Consider the following 16,707-nt stretch of genomic DNA (forward strand, 5'->3'; position numbering starts at 1 on the left):
AGTTGCATTGAACAGGTCGTTATTCAATAGATTAAATTAGTTTAAGAATACATTTTCTTTTACAGTTTTTGTATTTTTCTGACATGGGGGCCCAACAATAAATGACAATCAGTAATGTCAAGTTGCCTGTTGTTATTCTAACCAGCTTAGTTCTGTTGCATTTCCAATTTATTTATTTAAATTATAAATTATCAGGAATCGATAAAGAATCGGATCGATAATGGAATCGGATCGATAAAATCTTATCAATTCCCATCCCTAGTCAGCATTGCCTCCGGCTTGGGCCAGCCGTCATACTAACTCAATTGGCAGAGTTAGAGGGTGGAAGTCGATGGGTGGTAATCTGGACGTTGTGGACAGCGACTCCTACAGGTCGGTTGGGCTGCACGATTTTGGGAAATAATCTAATTGCGATTTTTCTGACAGATATTGCAATTGCGATAAAATTTGCGATTATAATAATATTTCTTTTAAGCAGCCCCAGAGGTTTATTGTAAAATGCGGCTTGCATATGGCCTACGCATGGGTCTTTTCGGGACACCGAGCCTGAAAATGTTTCTTTTTACCTGGGAATCGATACCGGTACCCAACAGTACCTTTTTTTCTGTACTTTACTCTCCCTCTCTGAAGTCTAAACTTCACAACACACAATCTAAAACCCCTTACCTCCCTCTCCCAAACCGATCTTGTATCTCAATGGGACTTCCTGGTTAAGAAAAATTAAATAAAAAAAATATGTATATATTTATTTTTTTGCGATTAAATTCTTTTTGCGATTTGATAATTGCATCATTCCAAATCGCGATTTTGATTTAAAATCGATTAATCGTTCAGCCCTTGGGGGACGCCTGCACAGCAGAGACAGGAAGTAGCGGGGGTAGTGTGAGCCTCCCATGCCTTACACCTCGCCACTGAGAGTCCGCGCTGGCAGGTGAAAAGATGTGACAGGCTGCCTCCTAGTGTACCGGAGGGGACACGTGATGCAAGGCTTCTATCCTCCCTACAACCGACCAGTGGGGGGCATAGTCGAGCAACATTCAAGACAGGGGAGGGGAGAATTGGAAACACGAAATTGGGATGAGAGAAAAATAGAAAAATAAGGAGAAAAAGTGGATAAAAAAAAGATGCATAAAAGAAAAATAAATTCATCAATATGTTCCCGTTTTATACCGTGGTGAATATGAGTGTTATATCGGAATGATCTGGGATAATTCCTGCAAGGCTATTTATAAGGCGCTAAGCTAATAACGTTAAATCCATTGGCGTTACGTCCATACACACGCTAGAGTTAAAAATCCAAATGCATATGATCGGTATTATGTTCCATCATGAATGGATGAAAGGGGGGGGGGGGGGGGGAAGTCGTTTCTGATTAATTGATCGCCAATAACGGCATTCGTTATTACCACAACATAGGCTGATCTGGGGGATGGCTATTAAATCCTTGCATGATCAAGCTGAAATTGACGTCAAATTGCTCTTACCTTTGGCCGGTTGGATTCCAAAAATGATTTTCCAATTATTTGATCGCCATCTGGTAGATCATATGTCCACTGACCAATGCCATAATACTTTACTGCATAATGAATTCGGCATCCCAAGAAGTATTCCATGCGATCGAGTGAAGTCCTCGCTTCAGACTAACAAAAAAGTCCACCCGGAGCGTAAACAGTGTGACACCAGGTCTGCAACGGGGGTTACTACATTCTCGAGACAGCGCCACTACCAGGATCTGGCCGGTACTGCACTTTCAGAGTCCCAATATGCCTTTTCCAGCCAAAATACAGCTCTGTGACAGTGAATAGGATATTAATATCTAAATAAAAGAAAAACGAACCAAAAACGTAATATTACGTGGCTGGCACGCAACGGTTGTCGGGCAAACACGAAATATTACGTGGATGGCCCCGAATGAGTTAATGTGAGAAAAACAAACAGCGTAAACAAAGGTGCAGATGAGGGCCTGTATGCACTATTGGCTATATTATACATTACAATAAATATAGGTAATAAAGAATTTGAATCTGAATATATACTACAAGTATTGTAAAAGTGCTACGCTAGGCTAGCTTGCAGCCGGATATCTTTCTATTGAACACAGAGAGAGGAAATTGGTATCGATCTTCATTTAACCTTCTGTAGTGTGGCAGTGAAAGGGTTGACCTACTGTAGTGTGGTTGTGAAAGGGTTAACCCTTTGTTGTGTGGCAGTGAAAGGGTTAACCTTCTGTATTGTCGCAGTGAAAGTGTTAACCTTCTGTATTGTCGCAGTGAAAGGGTTAACCATTTGGTAGTGTGGTAGTGAAAGGGTTGAGCGGTGAAGCTTACCAGCCGGCAGGTGAGGCCCACCACAGCGACGGGGGTCTGGGCAGACTGGGAGACGTCCAGCAGGTTGTACAGCAGAGTCTGGTTCTTGTGGTGGGCGAACAGGTCAAACTCGTCCAGGATGAAAAGCACGGGGCGACTGCTGCTGCGGTCACCTGGACGGCAGACAGGGGAAAGGAAGAGGAAAGGAAGAGGGAAGGAAAAGCACACCATGTCTCGTCAGCAGGTGTGATGACATCATTTACGGGGACTCACTAAAGACCCGGGCCCTCATTTATCAACGTTGCGTACGCACAGATATGTGCTTAACCCGTGCGTACGACAATTTCTAAGCAAAGTGTGTGATTTATCAATTTGAACGTGAACTTGACTTTGTGCTTACATCTACGCACAGCTCGGAGCATGGGTAGCTGACGCCCCGTGGTAGAATATCGTTACTGCAGACGGACGGCATATGCGCTCCTCAGTTCATGCATTAGTTTCAACGCGGAAATAAGCTTTTGTGCATTACTCCCGACACTGGCGCGTGTTCTGTATGAACCGTAATTCATTATAGTTCATTGTGAAATAGCAACAGTAGTGTAATTATAACGGGCTCATGCGCGAACAAGAGGTTGGCTTGCTTGTTTGGCACGGGGGGCAGGCGCAGAACACCCACCTCCAAACGCGATTAAATATTGTTTCAAATAAAAAGCGACATACTATTATTTTGTGTCATGTTTCCAAATAAGATTGGCCACAACGAAATGCTTTCTAGCTTAAATTTTTTGTTGATTAGAAGATGACCTCCGTTGAAACTTCACTGAGAGCGAGATTGATCACGGAGGACTCACTCTCAGTGAAGTTTCAAGTCCGCCTAGTCCATTATTCTACATTGCATGGGGGTGTTTCATTACCATATATGGTTCATTAAGGGCGGTTCAGTATGCAAATGCTTAAAATCATGCACGAGCATAGACGGTAAGAACATTGGTATTTATCAACGCGGAGTGTGCGTATGACCTGTGCACGCACGGTTGATAAATCCCGATTTTTCTGTGCGTAGAGACATTCTAAATTCCGTGCTTAGCAATGAAAATAGAACACTTTCTACGCATTATTGATAAATGAGGGCCCTGGTATCCCACGTACGGAAGTCGTTATGTTTGTAAGACGGTATGTTTGTAAACAGCGAACAGGTCTATTGCAACTAGAGTTGTTCCGATACCGATACCAGTATCGGAAATGCCTCCGATATAGCCTAAAATGCTGGTATCGGCAAGTACACGTAAAATCTATGCTCCGATCCCATATGACGTAATTTATCAACAACACATGCAGTATCCTCCTGCTGAGAGCGAGCATTATAAAACAAATGTGTTTTTAATCGACCATGAATTAAAGTGTCAATGCTGTTTTGTCATTTTAACAGCAGATACTTTCTTAAATGCCATCGTCCCGACAGAGCGGCGTTGACGGGGAGCTCCGATGTGTTCACTTGCTGGTGTTATTAGCATTAGCTGAAGAGCTAGTTTTAGCTTAACGTTACCTTGGCTAAAGTTGGAGCTATTCATAATCCAGCAATAATGGCTGCAGACCTGCAAGCAAATTACAGCAAGTTGGCAAAGGAGTATTCCAAGGTAATTATCACTTTTTTACCAGTAACGTACTAACGTTACATTATTTCCATCTAGCTCACGTTAACTGGCTAACCTAAGTGTCGTCACTGATCGACCTCTCCCACACATGCACGCAATTAATGACATAATGCGGACAGCCATACCGGTGACAATGTTTAGCTTTTAGTGCCAAAGGATAAGAGTCTGAGGCGGAGTCTCAAAAGAGAATGTTGAATATTTATTGTGCATTAAAAATCACAACAGAGCCTCTGCTACTAGCTAACTGAACCGGAGCACCTGGTTAGCAAGTGCAACAACGTATAACGTCCGCGCGGAACCAATGTCCCAACAACCTTTCCGTGGGTGAACTCATTGAGCATAGTTGTCAATTAATGATACTAATACTAATCTATACAATCACCTGTTGTGCATTACTTTCTAGTTATTACTAAAAAACAGTATATATAAAACAGTAGCTGTAAAAACAAAAAAATTTAAGAAACAAAAAAGAATAACGTTTTATAATTTAAATAATATATATATATTTTATTTTTATTTAATGTATGCACTGGTATCGGATATCGGAATCGGATCGGGAAGGAAAAAATGGTATCGGAACATCTCTAATTGCAACCAGCACGTTGGAATTTTGGCGGTAGCTGACGTTGAAGCATATCTCAGCCTTAACTGTGTGTGGGGGGGGGGGGGGGGGGGCGACTTCTCTTTGAATAAGGAGGATAATGTGCTGGAAACACAGACCTGTCTTCAGTGCTTCAAGAAGGAAGGCCAGATTCTCTGCAAAACTGCCCTGAAACAGATCGAGAAAGGGTTGGCCAGACATTTTAATGAGTAAATAATAACAAACTGAGATTGGATTAGATTAGATTCAAATAAACAGCACAAGTACAGTACAATGAAAATAAGTTTGTCATCCAACCAGAGTGCAAATGTAACAGTAAAGTGCAATAGTAATATACAATGTACAGGTGATATATAATGGGGATGGGCATGATAATGAATTACTCGAGTACTGAATTCTAGTGGTTTTTGAGGGTGCTCGATTCCCTTTTATTTTTTTTTACTGAAACAGAGGCATGAGCGAGGCATGAGTTATTGAGAGGAAGACAATACTGGTCAGCTGTGGAGCATGGATAGTACCATAAAAACGCTGTCGCGTTGAAAGCTAGATTAGCGTTATCCTAAAGATAAAAACAGTGGTTTGTGTTTGTGCATTTCCAAATTGTGCCAACAACATGTCGCCCACTTTGTGTATCGTTCATAGACTATTGATACCGACATGCCGTTCCATGAGCGGAGAGCCCTGCTGCAGACAGTGGAGGTAATATAATCATTACAAATGGTAACTGACTGCTTTGACTGACAATACGCATTAAGCATCAGGTATATTGCTGTGCATTGTTAAAGGAACACACCAACATTTGGGGAAATTAGCTTACCGTCTTCTCCAGAGAGAGACAAGAAGATAGATACCAGTTTCCTATCTGTGCGTTCAGTAGAAAGCTATCTGGCTGCACGTTAGCCTAGCTTTGCACAATGAATGGAAGTGGACAGTGCCGGTTAGCCTAGGCAAAATAGGCATTGTCCAACTAACACCTCTCCCGAAGGCTAACTGGTACTGTACGCACAATGCCCATTCATTGTGCTAAGCTAGGCTAATGTGTTTGACTCTGGTGCAATATCTCATTATTGCTGCTGCCATTAGGGATGGGTAACGAATTCGGTACTTTTAAGGTACCAAACCGAAACACGTCGGTACTACCGAGTATCGATTCAAGTGAGATACCAAAAGAAATTAAAATAAAAAATGTTACCCTTTTTCTTTTCATGTCAACGTTCACACGCACAATATATGCTTACCTAGGATATGACTTGATTCAACAACAAAGCAGTCGGAGCAATGGCAAGCCGAAAACGGTCGAAATTGTAGTATTGAAGTTTGGATTTTTTTTTTACGACTGAGGTAGGTAAATTACATTTTTTGAGACTAAAGTACAGAAAAAAGGTACCGTTGGGTACCGGTATCGATTCACAGGTACCGGTTACCGTATCGGTTCAAATGTGAAAAGGTACCCATCCCTAGCTGCCATGCACTTTAAGATGCGTTCTAAAAATGTCTTTCCCTAAACAATTACTCGAGCACTACTTGAGTAATTCACACAAGTATTCGATCTGGGAATATGCCTGTCCCAGATATATAAATGAGTACTACTGAGTAATAGTGCTAATCAGATGTCTTTACAGAGATGTAGTATTAATATGTACAGTGAGACAGGTATAAAGACACTATGATAGTAAGTCATACTGGCCAGCAGCGTAACTAGTAAGAGTAGGTAAGGGATATGTACAGATATAGTATATACAAATATGTAAAAAGGATTATATGCAGGTATGTACAGACGGATGTCGATAGATATAAAGGGTAAGAATAAATATACCGGTATGTATACGGTATAGTATACAGTATTATTGTACATGCTATCATACAGTTATATGGGTTATATGCAGGTGTATAAGTAGGTAATGTATATAGAAGGGTTATATGCAGGTATATTCAGACAGATATATATATGCAGTAAAAATAAATATATAAATGTATATATACAGTACTATTGTACATGTTATCATACAGATTTATATGTGTAGTTAATGAGGGGTTAATTCTAGGAGAAGTCAAGTAACAAAACTCCCTTGGTGCTCTATAATACTTACAAACACTTTGTCACCGACAACGTTTTCCAGGTGGAGCTGACGCGTTATTTCTTTCAGAGCTATTCTGTCGTTTGTCTGCAAGAGACCTAGAGCAACACGTGAACTGTTAGAATAGAATAGAGTTATGTCTACCTTACAATAGAATACAACAGAATTATATCAGCCATTGAAGATAATTAGAATAGAACAGATCATAACCGGATAGAATAACATCAGCCTTCGAATAGAATCCATAAATAGAATAGAAGGGGTATGTGAATGCCCACCTACCATTGAGATTAACCTGTAAAACATTCTTTTGTACGTCCTTCACGTCCAGCAAATCCCTCAAGACACAGTTCAGAAGCTGCAGTTTAGAAAACATAGATAAGGTGTGTGTTATAGAGACTAACTTTTTTTGCTGCGGTAGAACATCACGTACGAATTGGAAGAGCCGTCGTGTGTCGCGCGAACCCTTTGAGAAGCTTTGTGGTCCGGCCTTGAACTTTCCATAAATGTGTCCATATAAATCCATTTCGTTAGATCCAACACTGTCTGAATGTATCTTGTGATTATTATCAATTTCCGATGACGACGACAACTGTAATCCTGTCTCGTCTTGAGTCCCTGCAACAATCATTGTTGTTGTCATCAGTCTGCGCAAACAATGATTTTTATATATTACACGTTATTGTGCATTTTAAACACAAACACTTAAAATTAGTAATTATTATTTATCGAAAATTGAAATCTACTATTATAGAAAAATCCAAAACCACTTCTTTCTTCTTCTTTCCACCAGGGGGGGCGGCGCCCTAGCGCCCTCTATGGACCAGCTGCCACCGTGTTTAATAATTGTGATTTCAATATCAAATCTGTGATTATGATTGTTGCCATAATCGAGCAGCCCCATTATCCACGTCTGTGGTGCATGAAGCCAGATTGTGTTACCATGGTTTTCCCCGCTCCTCTGGGCCCGACGATAAGTACAGAATTACTCTCCCCGTGCACAGCAGTCCTCCTCAACAGCTCCAGCAGGTGTCTGGATGTACACACACACACACAGACAAAGACACACACACACAAACACAAACACATAAACACACTCTGGACTACAATACCCATGATGCTCATTTTACAGAGAGCATAGACCACCACAACACTTCCGGTATTATGAAATCATGGGGGAGAGAGAGCGGGGGGAGAAAATGAATGAATGTGGATGAGAGCCTCGACATTAAGTGGTTGTAGCTACGGCTGTGGGGGTGCTGGAGACATGATCCAATAGACTTTTATACACCAGAGTCTCCTGAACACGGAGAGATCAGTCCCAAGTCGATCGACCCTTTCTCGGCCGAGCTATAGTCACTTTTCCGCACCTACTCCCGAAATCCGCATGCGCAGATTGATAAACCTAGAACTCTGGACTATCCAGAGACTCCGTGGGCAATCTGCGCATGCGGAGTTCGGGAGTGTCAAGGCTCTCATCCACATTCATTCATTTTCTCCCCCCGCTCTCTCTCCCATGAGCTCAGTGTAACGCGGAAGTGCAGTGGTCTATCGTCTGATAACAAGGCGATACATTTAATATCCCTCTGTGGGAGATTGTGAGAGGTCCCTGAACTCAAAATCATTCTCAATATGTATTCTGAGGAAGGTCCAGCTGGGGCCTAAAGAAATCAATTGAAACAAATGCAAGTGTCGTACTAGAGAGCAGCGAGCAGGGTTTTCTTCAAGTTGACTATCGTTTCCTTCCAATGCACCTGCAGCAGCCGTGAACAATTCATCTACATTTCTATTGAAATCGCAACAGGGGCTAGTGTATAGGCATCGTTTTAGGGGGGGGGGGGGGGGGGGGGGGTGCAGGGGACATGTAGAAGAGGTCAATTTGTGTCAGCGGTTACCTGAATGTTGTCTTTTTTTACATAGACATTTCCACCATAAATTGATGCAGAAAATTAAGTGTTTGACGCCCAAGGTTTCCTGGGGGAGGACCCCCAGACCCCTCACTTCAAGTGCCCCCCCGCCCCCTAGTGTTGAAACCAAACATCTGGCCTTGGGCTAGTGCAATATCCAAATCACAGGAGGCTGCGATATGTGATAATGGCAAAGTAGCATTCAAAAAGATTTTTGTAATAATAAAAAAAAAAAAACATTAAGACATTTTTCAACAAAGATTTTAAGAATGACGGTGTAAGATACCATCCCTTCAAATATTCATATTGTAATTGCAAAATCTCTCAAATGAATATGATATTTTTACCCATATGGTCAGGCTCTAACCTATAGCCAAGAACACCTGGATCAATACATTAATCAACATCTTCAGTTTCCATGTAAATGTGCCAGAATTAGCTAATGAGCTAGTTTTCATCTGTAGTCCCTGCCTACCATGCATGTCTTTATGGTGTGGGAGGAAACCTGGAGGAAACCCACACGAACACAGGGAGAACATGCACACTCCACACAGAAAGGCCCCCTGCTGGGGTTCGAACCCAGGACCTTCGTGCTGTGAGGCAGCAGTGCTAACCACCTTGCCACCCAATGTGGTGAGCATGCAACACAGTAAGAAAGGATGAAGCCAACCTACTTCTGCTGGGACTCCACTCCCTCTGGCCTCTCCGGGAGCTGCTGGTGGCAAAGCCGTTCCCTAAGTATCTTCTGCGCCTGCAGGTGAAGACAGGCCCAGGTGAAACAAGAAATCATGCAATTATAGCCTTGAGTTGCCATCAAGTTGCTTTGTGTGATATCTGAATGCATTCATGGTTTGTTCTTTGCCTTGTCCGATATTATGTTGACAAATAAATAAAATGTGTGATATCTGAATGTATTTACAGTTAGTCCCTTGCTTTGAGAGAGAGCGAGAGCGAGAGCGAGAGAGAGATAATTGAAAATGGGGGACCCTGATGTAAACTAGACAAACGTCTTTCTCTGGTCTGCATCCCCTTAACAATTGTGTGTATTGAGCCGTACTGTATTGTACCCATTCTGCAATCTGTTAAATAAAATCGTCATTCATTCATTCGTTCATTCAGAGAGAGAGAGGGCTGTCTGTCTAACACATACCTGTGTGATGCATTCTCCTAGTGGCATTTGTGTTTTATTCGCCTTCCGTTTATTCATGACGACTGCAATCTAGAGCAAAAACACCATGCTGTCAAAACAACGTTAACGGTAGCCCCTTTCGTGACTGCGGTGTGCAAGCCTGGGGCTCTCCGTTTGCAATTAAATCAACAATGTATCGTTAACCCGTTAAATCTACTTAGCATATAAATTACAAGTAAAGTGTGCCTTACATTCGACAGCTCTGGGTGCTCTCAATCTTCGCGCGAATACCAGGCAGATAACACTTCCGGATTGGATTGCAGCTAACTTCCCCCTGATTGGTTGGCTGGAATTTTTTCCGTAGCCTCTGTTTGCGAAGACGCTCTCTGATTGGCTAGGCCGCGTACAGCGAAGAAGAAAAGACCCTCTCTAGCTGCGTGATTGATTGATTGATTGAAAAGTTTATTAACAGATTGCAGAATGGGTACAGTACAGTACAGCTCAATACATACAATTGTTAAGGGGATGCAGACCAGAGAAAGACTTTCGTCTTGTTTACATCAGGGTCCCCCATTTTCAATTCATCATAACATATGTCTATCTGTATGTCATGTATGTCATATATGTTACGATGAATTGGAAATGGGGGACCCTGGTGGAAACAAGACGAAAGTCTTTCTCTGGTCTGCATCCCCTTAACAATTGTATGTATTGAGCTGTACTGCACTGTACCCATTCTGCAATCTGTTAATAAAGTTTTCATTCATTCATTCATTCATTCATTCATTCATATATGACATACATGACATACAGATAGACAGTACTGCTACATCTATACATTTATGACATATCAGATTTGCAAATACAGTACTGTTTGTGATACAAAAGTGTCCAGAAAAGGAGTGTATATACATTTGGCGTAGAAACTGTACATTGGAGGAGGTTGGTTGGGTGGGGTGGGGTTGGGTGGGTTGGGTGAGGGCTGTACATTGGAGGTGGGGGGGGGGGGGTTGGGTAGGGGACACACACACATTTTACACTGTACATTGGAATATTGACAAAGCCTTACTTGGTCATTTACTGTACAACTAGGTTAGGACATTTGTAGGGGCCAGTTTCGAATTGCAGTCTCACGTAGGTGTTTTTTGAGAGTGTTTTTGAAGGTGGGTAGTGATTCACATTCCTTTACAGCTTTAGGCAGGGCGTTCCACATTGATGTGGCATAATTGCGAAACGTGTTAGTCCCTTGTTTGAGCCGAATCTGGGTTTTACATGATTTGTGGAGCTCCCTCTGGTGTTGTGATCGTGGTATTCACTGACCTTTGGGAAGTATTTTGACATGTACATGGGTACCTTGGTCGCGTAGTGTATCTTGTAGACCAGGCCCATTGCAAGTTGCTGTACTCTGTCGTCTACTCTAAGCCATCCTAGGTTGTCAAAGTGGGCAGGGGTGAGGTGGGTTCTAGGAGTCAGGTCAAGTAGTAGTCTGACTAGCTTGTTTTGAGATGTTTGTAATTTGTTTTTTAGTGCCTTTGAGGTGCTTTGGTACCATGAGGTGCAAGCATAGTCGTAGTACCCTTGAATGAGTGCTCCTGCTAGAGTCTTCAGGGTATTCTTGTTTACCAGAGAGGAGATCCGGTACAAGAATCGCGTTCGTTGGTTGACTTTTTTGATTACATTGGATGCCATTTTGTCACAGGAAAGATTAGCCTCTAGGATGGAACCGTGAATACCAAACCAAGCCGCATTTCTTGGAGACGCTCTCTGATTGGCCTGTTTCTACACTGGTTAAAGGAAAACTCCAACATTTTGGGAAATTAGCTTATTTAACATCTTCCTTGGAGTTAGACAAGAAGATACATACCTTTTTTGTCTCTGTGCGTGCATTTAGCTTTGGGAACAGTAGCTCCGTTAGTGTAGCTTAGCTTCATCACTGGAAGTGGGGGGCAATAGCCTGACGTTCCCTACAGAGTCCTACAGTCACCAAATACACGCCAAATACAACTCCAAAACGTTCCTGTAAACATGTTGTGACCTGTGTATTTACCACGTGGAGAAATAAAAAAAATAATTGAATTAGACAATTACGTTTTATAAGCAAATATACTCGGAACGAGTGGCGGCCGGCCGATAGTGGGCGCTAGAGCGCCGCCCTCCATAGTTAAAAGAGAGAAGAAGATTTTTTTTTTTTTTTTTTAGAGCCCTAGAAATAAAATAAACATGTTTAAAATGAATAATATTTACTCATTTTAAGTATGTTTGTGTTTCCAATGCACAATATAACGTTAATATATCAAATATAAATAATCGTTTTTCATTCACAGGAAGTCACTAGTAACTACCTCTCAGGCCGGGGCGAGACATATCGCGCACAGCAGGGCGTGCACTGGTTTCATCGCTGTATCCTCGCAGCCAATCAAATAGGTCAACGCACGTAACGCACTGTGCGTTGAAATATGATGTAATATGATGGAAGCCGGGCGCGTTTTCAAGCGATCTATATCATCTAAGCAAGCAGCGTCTATAATTTCCGTAGCCGCATTTCTCGGAGACGCTCTCTGATTGGCCGACGTCAGTTTCTACACTCGTTAGGCTTAGTTACTCTTCGAAGTTGGTTAAGGTTAGAGTTTGTCTTAGAGCATGACGGCAAGTTCTTTCGACGGTTAAGCTTAGGCACTCTTTCAAAGTTGGTTACGGTTAGAGTTTGTCTTAGAGCATGGCGATAGAACGCCAGGTAGTTTGCAGGCTGTTCGATGCGGAAATGGGCAAAGACACAGCTCATCACAGTAATTGATTGTGTTGTGGTGCCTAACCTGGCTAACAAGAAGCTATTTGGCTAGCTGGATGCAGTCTGGACAGTGGATATACATCAACAGTCTGGGACTGTGGGACAGTGGACATATACACTTTATCAAGCCCTCCTGGACCACGTTTCAACTAAACAAAGTGAGTTAATGCGCTCTCTCTCCAGTGTCGGCGCCATGGGGGGTCATTCGCGGGCCATGCCCCCCCAGATGGCGCACTGTGCCCCTCCAAACGTCATGGGCAATTGTTATAAAAAAATTAAATAATTAAACATACATTTTTTTTTATTATAGTAAAAGTCAGATGTTTTCCTTTATAAATAGGCTATTTAGCCTATTATTAAACGAAATTAAACAAAAAAAGTCTTAAAAGAAGTGTATGTTTGAGCGCACGCTGATTGGTGTGTGTGTTTGAATTTGTTATTGCGTAATTGGTCACGTTGAGTTGATGGGTAGGGTAGTCAGAGCGTGACTGCGTGACTTGAGTGAGCGTGAAAAGTACAATAGAGTCAGTGGGTAAAATATAACACTTGGAGACGGACATAAAATGGATATATACGAAAATGGTTGCATGCCATGCATGGTGGGGCAGGGGGAGCACCTAAGGCTTCTTCACGGCCTCCTCCCTGGTGACGGTCCTCCAACATCTAACGTTGAAGATCTTTCGGTAAGTGAGGCGTCATGAAGACGAAGTCTGCCAAGAAGCGCCCGGTGCTGCCGCTGCAGCTGCATCTGTCACAGCAGAAGCTAGCGTGGTCTATAATCATAATATGTCATCATAATAATAATAATGGATAATATAATGGATCGCCTATAATTGAGGCAGAGTTTGAAGTTGCAAAAGACCTCACGCGAAAGTGGGACACCGTCCTGAGGAGATTCAGTGCCACGACTCGCCGCCTCCAACTCTTCTAATGGGTAAGTCATACAGTACGACTCATACTGTTTAATTTAAGCCGCCTTGCCCCTTGTTATTATTAATAATACTTTCACTTGTTAATGAATTTAAGCCCAGCCTCGGGCTATTTCATACTGTTTAATTTGTGTGTGTGAGACGTGAGTGTGTTTGTGACGTCACGTGAGAGAGAGAAAGAGAGAGAGAGACATGTCTTATCTCTTATGCGCACTCATGTTTTGAAACGTGTGTTGGTTCGCGGGAAATTCGTTTTCTGACGCCTATATTTTATTTATGTATGCCCCCCCGCTGGTACAATATGCCCTCCCATTAAGTTGGTCCTAGCGCCGACTCTGTCTCTCTCTCTCTCTCTCTCTCTCTCTCTCTCACTCTCACTCTCACTCTCACTCTCTCTCTCTCTCGCTCTCTCTCTCTCGCTCTCTCAACACAGCGTGTTGTTGTTGAACTATATAACATTTAATTTCGCCGCAGGTGACGCATAATGGAGGAATGAATGAATGGTAACTTGTTTAAAATGACAAGATATATATATGTGTTCATTATTGGATTGATCATACGTGTACTAGTGTAGTATGAATGAACTCGACTTAACGTTGGAAACGGGGTAACGTTATGAGTCAGTATTCGCTTGGATGGTTAAGCTTAGGCGCTCTTTCGAAGTTGGTTAAGGTTAGAGTTTGTCTTAGATCATGGCGATAGAACGCCTGCCCTGATTCCAAACTCTAACCTTAACCAACTGCGAAAGAATCGCCTAAGCTTAACCAGTGATAAACTAGGCGTTAGGTAGTTTGCAGGCTGTTCGACCCGGAAATAGGCGCAAAACTTGCCGTCCCACGATTGGCGCACATGTCACATGACCTGGCCAATCAGAGCGCAAAACTCGAACGCGGAAACACAAATTTGTTGTGGAAAGTATAGACGCGTACAATACGCGTCTATGCCTTCTACAACGCTGTTCGGTTTCCGCGTTGCCGTTTTGCGCTCTGATTGGCCGAGCGCGCGCATGCGCTGCGACGCGGCCCTCAGCGTGCTGCGATAAGGCTTTCGCCAGCGGGGAGAGGGGCGCCGTGAGCGGCATCGCTGCGCTCATCAACGACCCTCCGTGCTCCGGCTTTCAACAGCGGGGAGAGTATTATGGAGCTTATGCCGCGAAGCAGTAACACAACAGTGAGTGAACACATAGTTAAGTACGACTGACAGATGCATTGCAACTATGTGTGTTACTGCTTCGCGGCATAAGCCCCATAATACTCTCCCCGCTGTTGAAAGCCAGAGCACGGAGGGTCGTTGATGAGCGCAGCGATGCTGCTCACGGCGCCCCTCTCCCCGCTGGCGAAAGCCTTATCGCAGCACGGCTGAGGGCCACGTCGCGGCTCATGCGCATGTGCGCGCTCGGCCAATCAGAGCGCAAAACGGCAACGCGGAAACCGAACAGCGTTGTAGAAGGCATAGACGCGTACAGTACAGTACAGCTCAATACATTGTTAAGGGGATGCAGACCAGAGAAAGACTTTCGTCTTGTTTACATCAGGGTCCCCCATTTTCAATTCATCATAATTCACAATTCACCACATGCTTGTTAGGCCGCGTGTAGTCTTTTACCAACAAACTTGCAGTTCCGCGTTCGGGTTCTGCGATCTGATTGGCCACTGACGTACGCTCTCTCTATGCCCAAACAGCGCGTTACGCTAGTTCTGCCTCTAACACCTCTAACAGCATGCAGCCTGCTAGCATTATCCAATTCATATCAATCGAAATAACATGATAACAGATTTGGCTATGGGGCGACAATAATATATACAAGAGGCATGGTATTCTATCTTTGGCCTTGCTCTGCAGGCAGCGGTTTATTTATCACATTGTCTCATAATACAGCAGCACATATGATCTCCTCTCCGGGAGGGGCAGAAGTGAGAAGAAGGAACAGTAGGTTTATATAGTCCCAACCTGGCGTAGACAGTAGACGCTCCGCCTACAGCGCCCTCCAGTGGACACAGATATACATGCAGTCATGAGGGCAGTAGAGAGCAATTACAGTCAGTTACAACCATACATACACCCTCTATATTCAACATAACGTATTGTTTTCATCTCTCTATATTAACGTGATTCCATCAACACAACATAAATGTTCAATGTTCTTGGCACTTATTCTACCGGTAGTTGTTGCCACGGTATCAGACCAGGCTGCAGAAACAAATTAGTGGGGGGGCATAAAATGTTCTCGAGGGGGCACAATGGTTTTTCAACACAGGTTCCCTTTTATACATTTCAGCTAGGACAACGGCGCTGTGGCTTGCTTGGCGTTGCCCACGGTGCTGAACTAAACAGCAGAGAGGCAATTGAAAAATCTAATTTCTCTATCTTAAGAACATTCACTTATACGAAAACAGACTGAACGGATATATATAACAGACCTGCTGGGGCAGCGGACTGAGAGCAGGGGACACAGACAGGCTGGATAAGATGGTCAGGAAGGCCAGTAGCGTGGTTAGGGTGTAGCTGGACGCCCTAGCGAGGGTGGCGGAGAAGAGGAGCCTTGCTAAGCTCCAGGCCATCAGGGAAAACCCCTCCCACCCACTATACATACACAGACTTGGCTGACAGGAGGAGCATGTATTGTTATAGGCTCACACTACCTAAATGCAGCACTGAACGGCACGGGAAGTCCTTCATTCCGACAGCCATCAGACTATACAATGCATCACTGTGCCTCACTGCATCACTGAGCACAGAGTGACAGTTACCATCTTCCTGGACTCTTACTTTTTAAACAGCACTGTGCAATATTACACCTACTGTAGACTTCAGTATATTTTTACTGTATTTATTTACTGTATCTTTTATTCTATTTTTATTCTATTTCATTGTATTCTATTCTTATTCGTGACTTGTTCTGTCTAAATGTTTAATGTTGAGTGATTTGGAGTGTCAAATTTCCCTCAGGATAATACATTTCTATTCTATTCTATTCTATATCTTTGAAAAGTGCATAAAAAAAGTGCATAAAAAAGCAAACAAAATTCCTCCACAGGCTACTCACCATCATTAGTAGAGCGGCAAGCGGCGTTTGGGGACAGAGTGAAATCTTCTTAAAACACTGGCCCTCCACTCATTCCTGAACTTTTTTGTTAAGTCCTTCTCAAATGCCACTGAATTAAATTGGCCTTGCGTCGATGAAGCATACTAAGGCGATGTTCTGTAAAGATGTTCTTGAGGGTAGAAAACGAATTCTCACAGAGTGCCGTGCTAGCTTCAGTAGTGTTGTTGTTGACATCAGTGCCCACTAGGGCTGTCCCCGACTAAGCATT

General features: G+C 43.1%; 1 protein-coding gene across 1 annotated transcript in view; it reads right to left on the minus strand.

Moving 5' to 3' along the window:
• orc4 (origin recognition complex, subunit 4) overlaps positions 1-10,004 on the minus strand; it is a 34,136-nt gene extending 24,132 nt beyond the window's left edge. The window contains exons 1-8 of the mRNA XM_084320737.1: positions 9,928-10,004; positions 9,698-9,766; positions 9,222-9,298; positions 7,583-7,673; positions 6,923-6,998; positions 6,653-6,738; positions 4,682-4,730; positions 2,328-2,479 (exon numbers count right to left, since the gene is read on the minus strand). Of these exons, the coding sequence (XP_084176863.1) occupies positions 2,328-2,479; positions 4,682-4,730; positions 6,653-6,738; positions 6,923-6,998; positions 7,583-7,673; positions 9,222-9,298; positions 9,698-9,754 (588 nt within the window). The 5' untranslated portion in view covers positions 9,755-9,766; positions 9,928-10,004. The remainder of the gene's footprint in view (positions 1-2,327; positions 2,480-4,681; positions 4,731-6,652; positions 6,739-6,922; positions 6,999-7,582; positions 7,674-9,221; positions 9,299-9,697; positions 9,767-9,927) is intronic.
• Positions 10,005-16,707: the final 6,703 nt, after the last annotated feature.

The sequence above is a fragment of the Notolepis coatsorum genome, assembly GCF_963971535.1.
Source record: "Notolepis coatsorum genome assembly, chromosome: 1".
Taxonomy (NCBI): Eukaryota; Metazoa; Chordata; class Actinopteri; order Aulopiformes; family Paralepididae; genus Notolepis; species Notolepis coatsorum.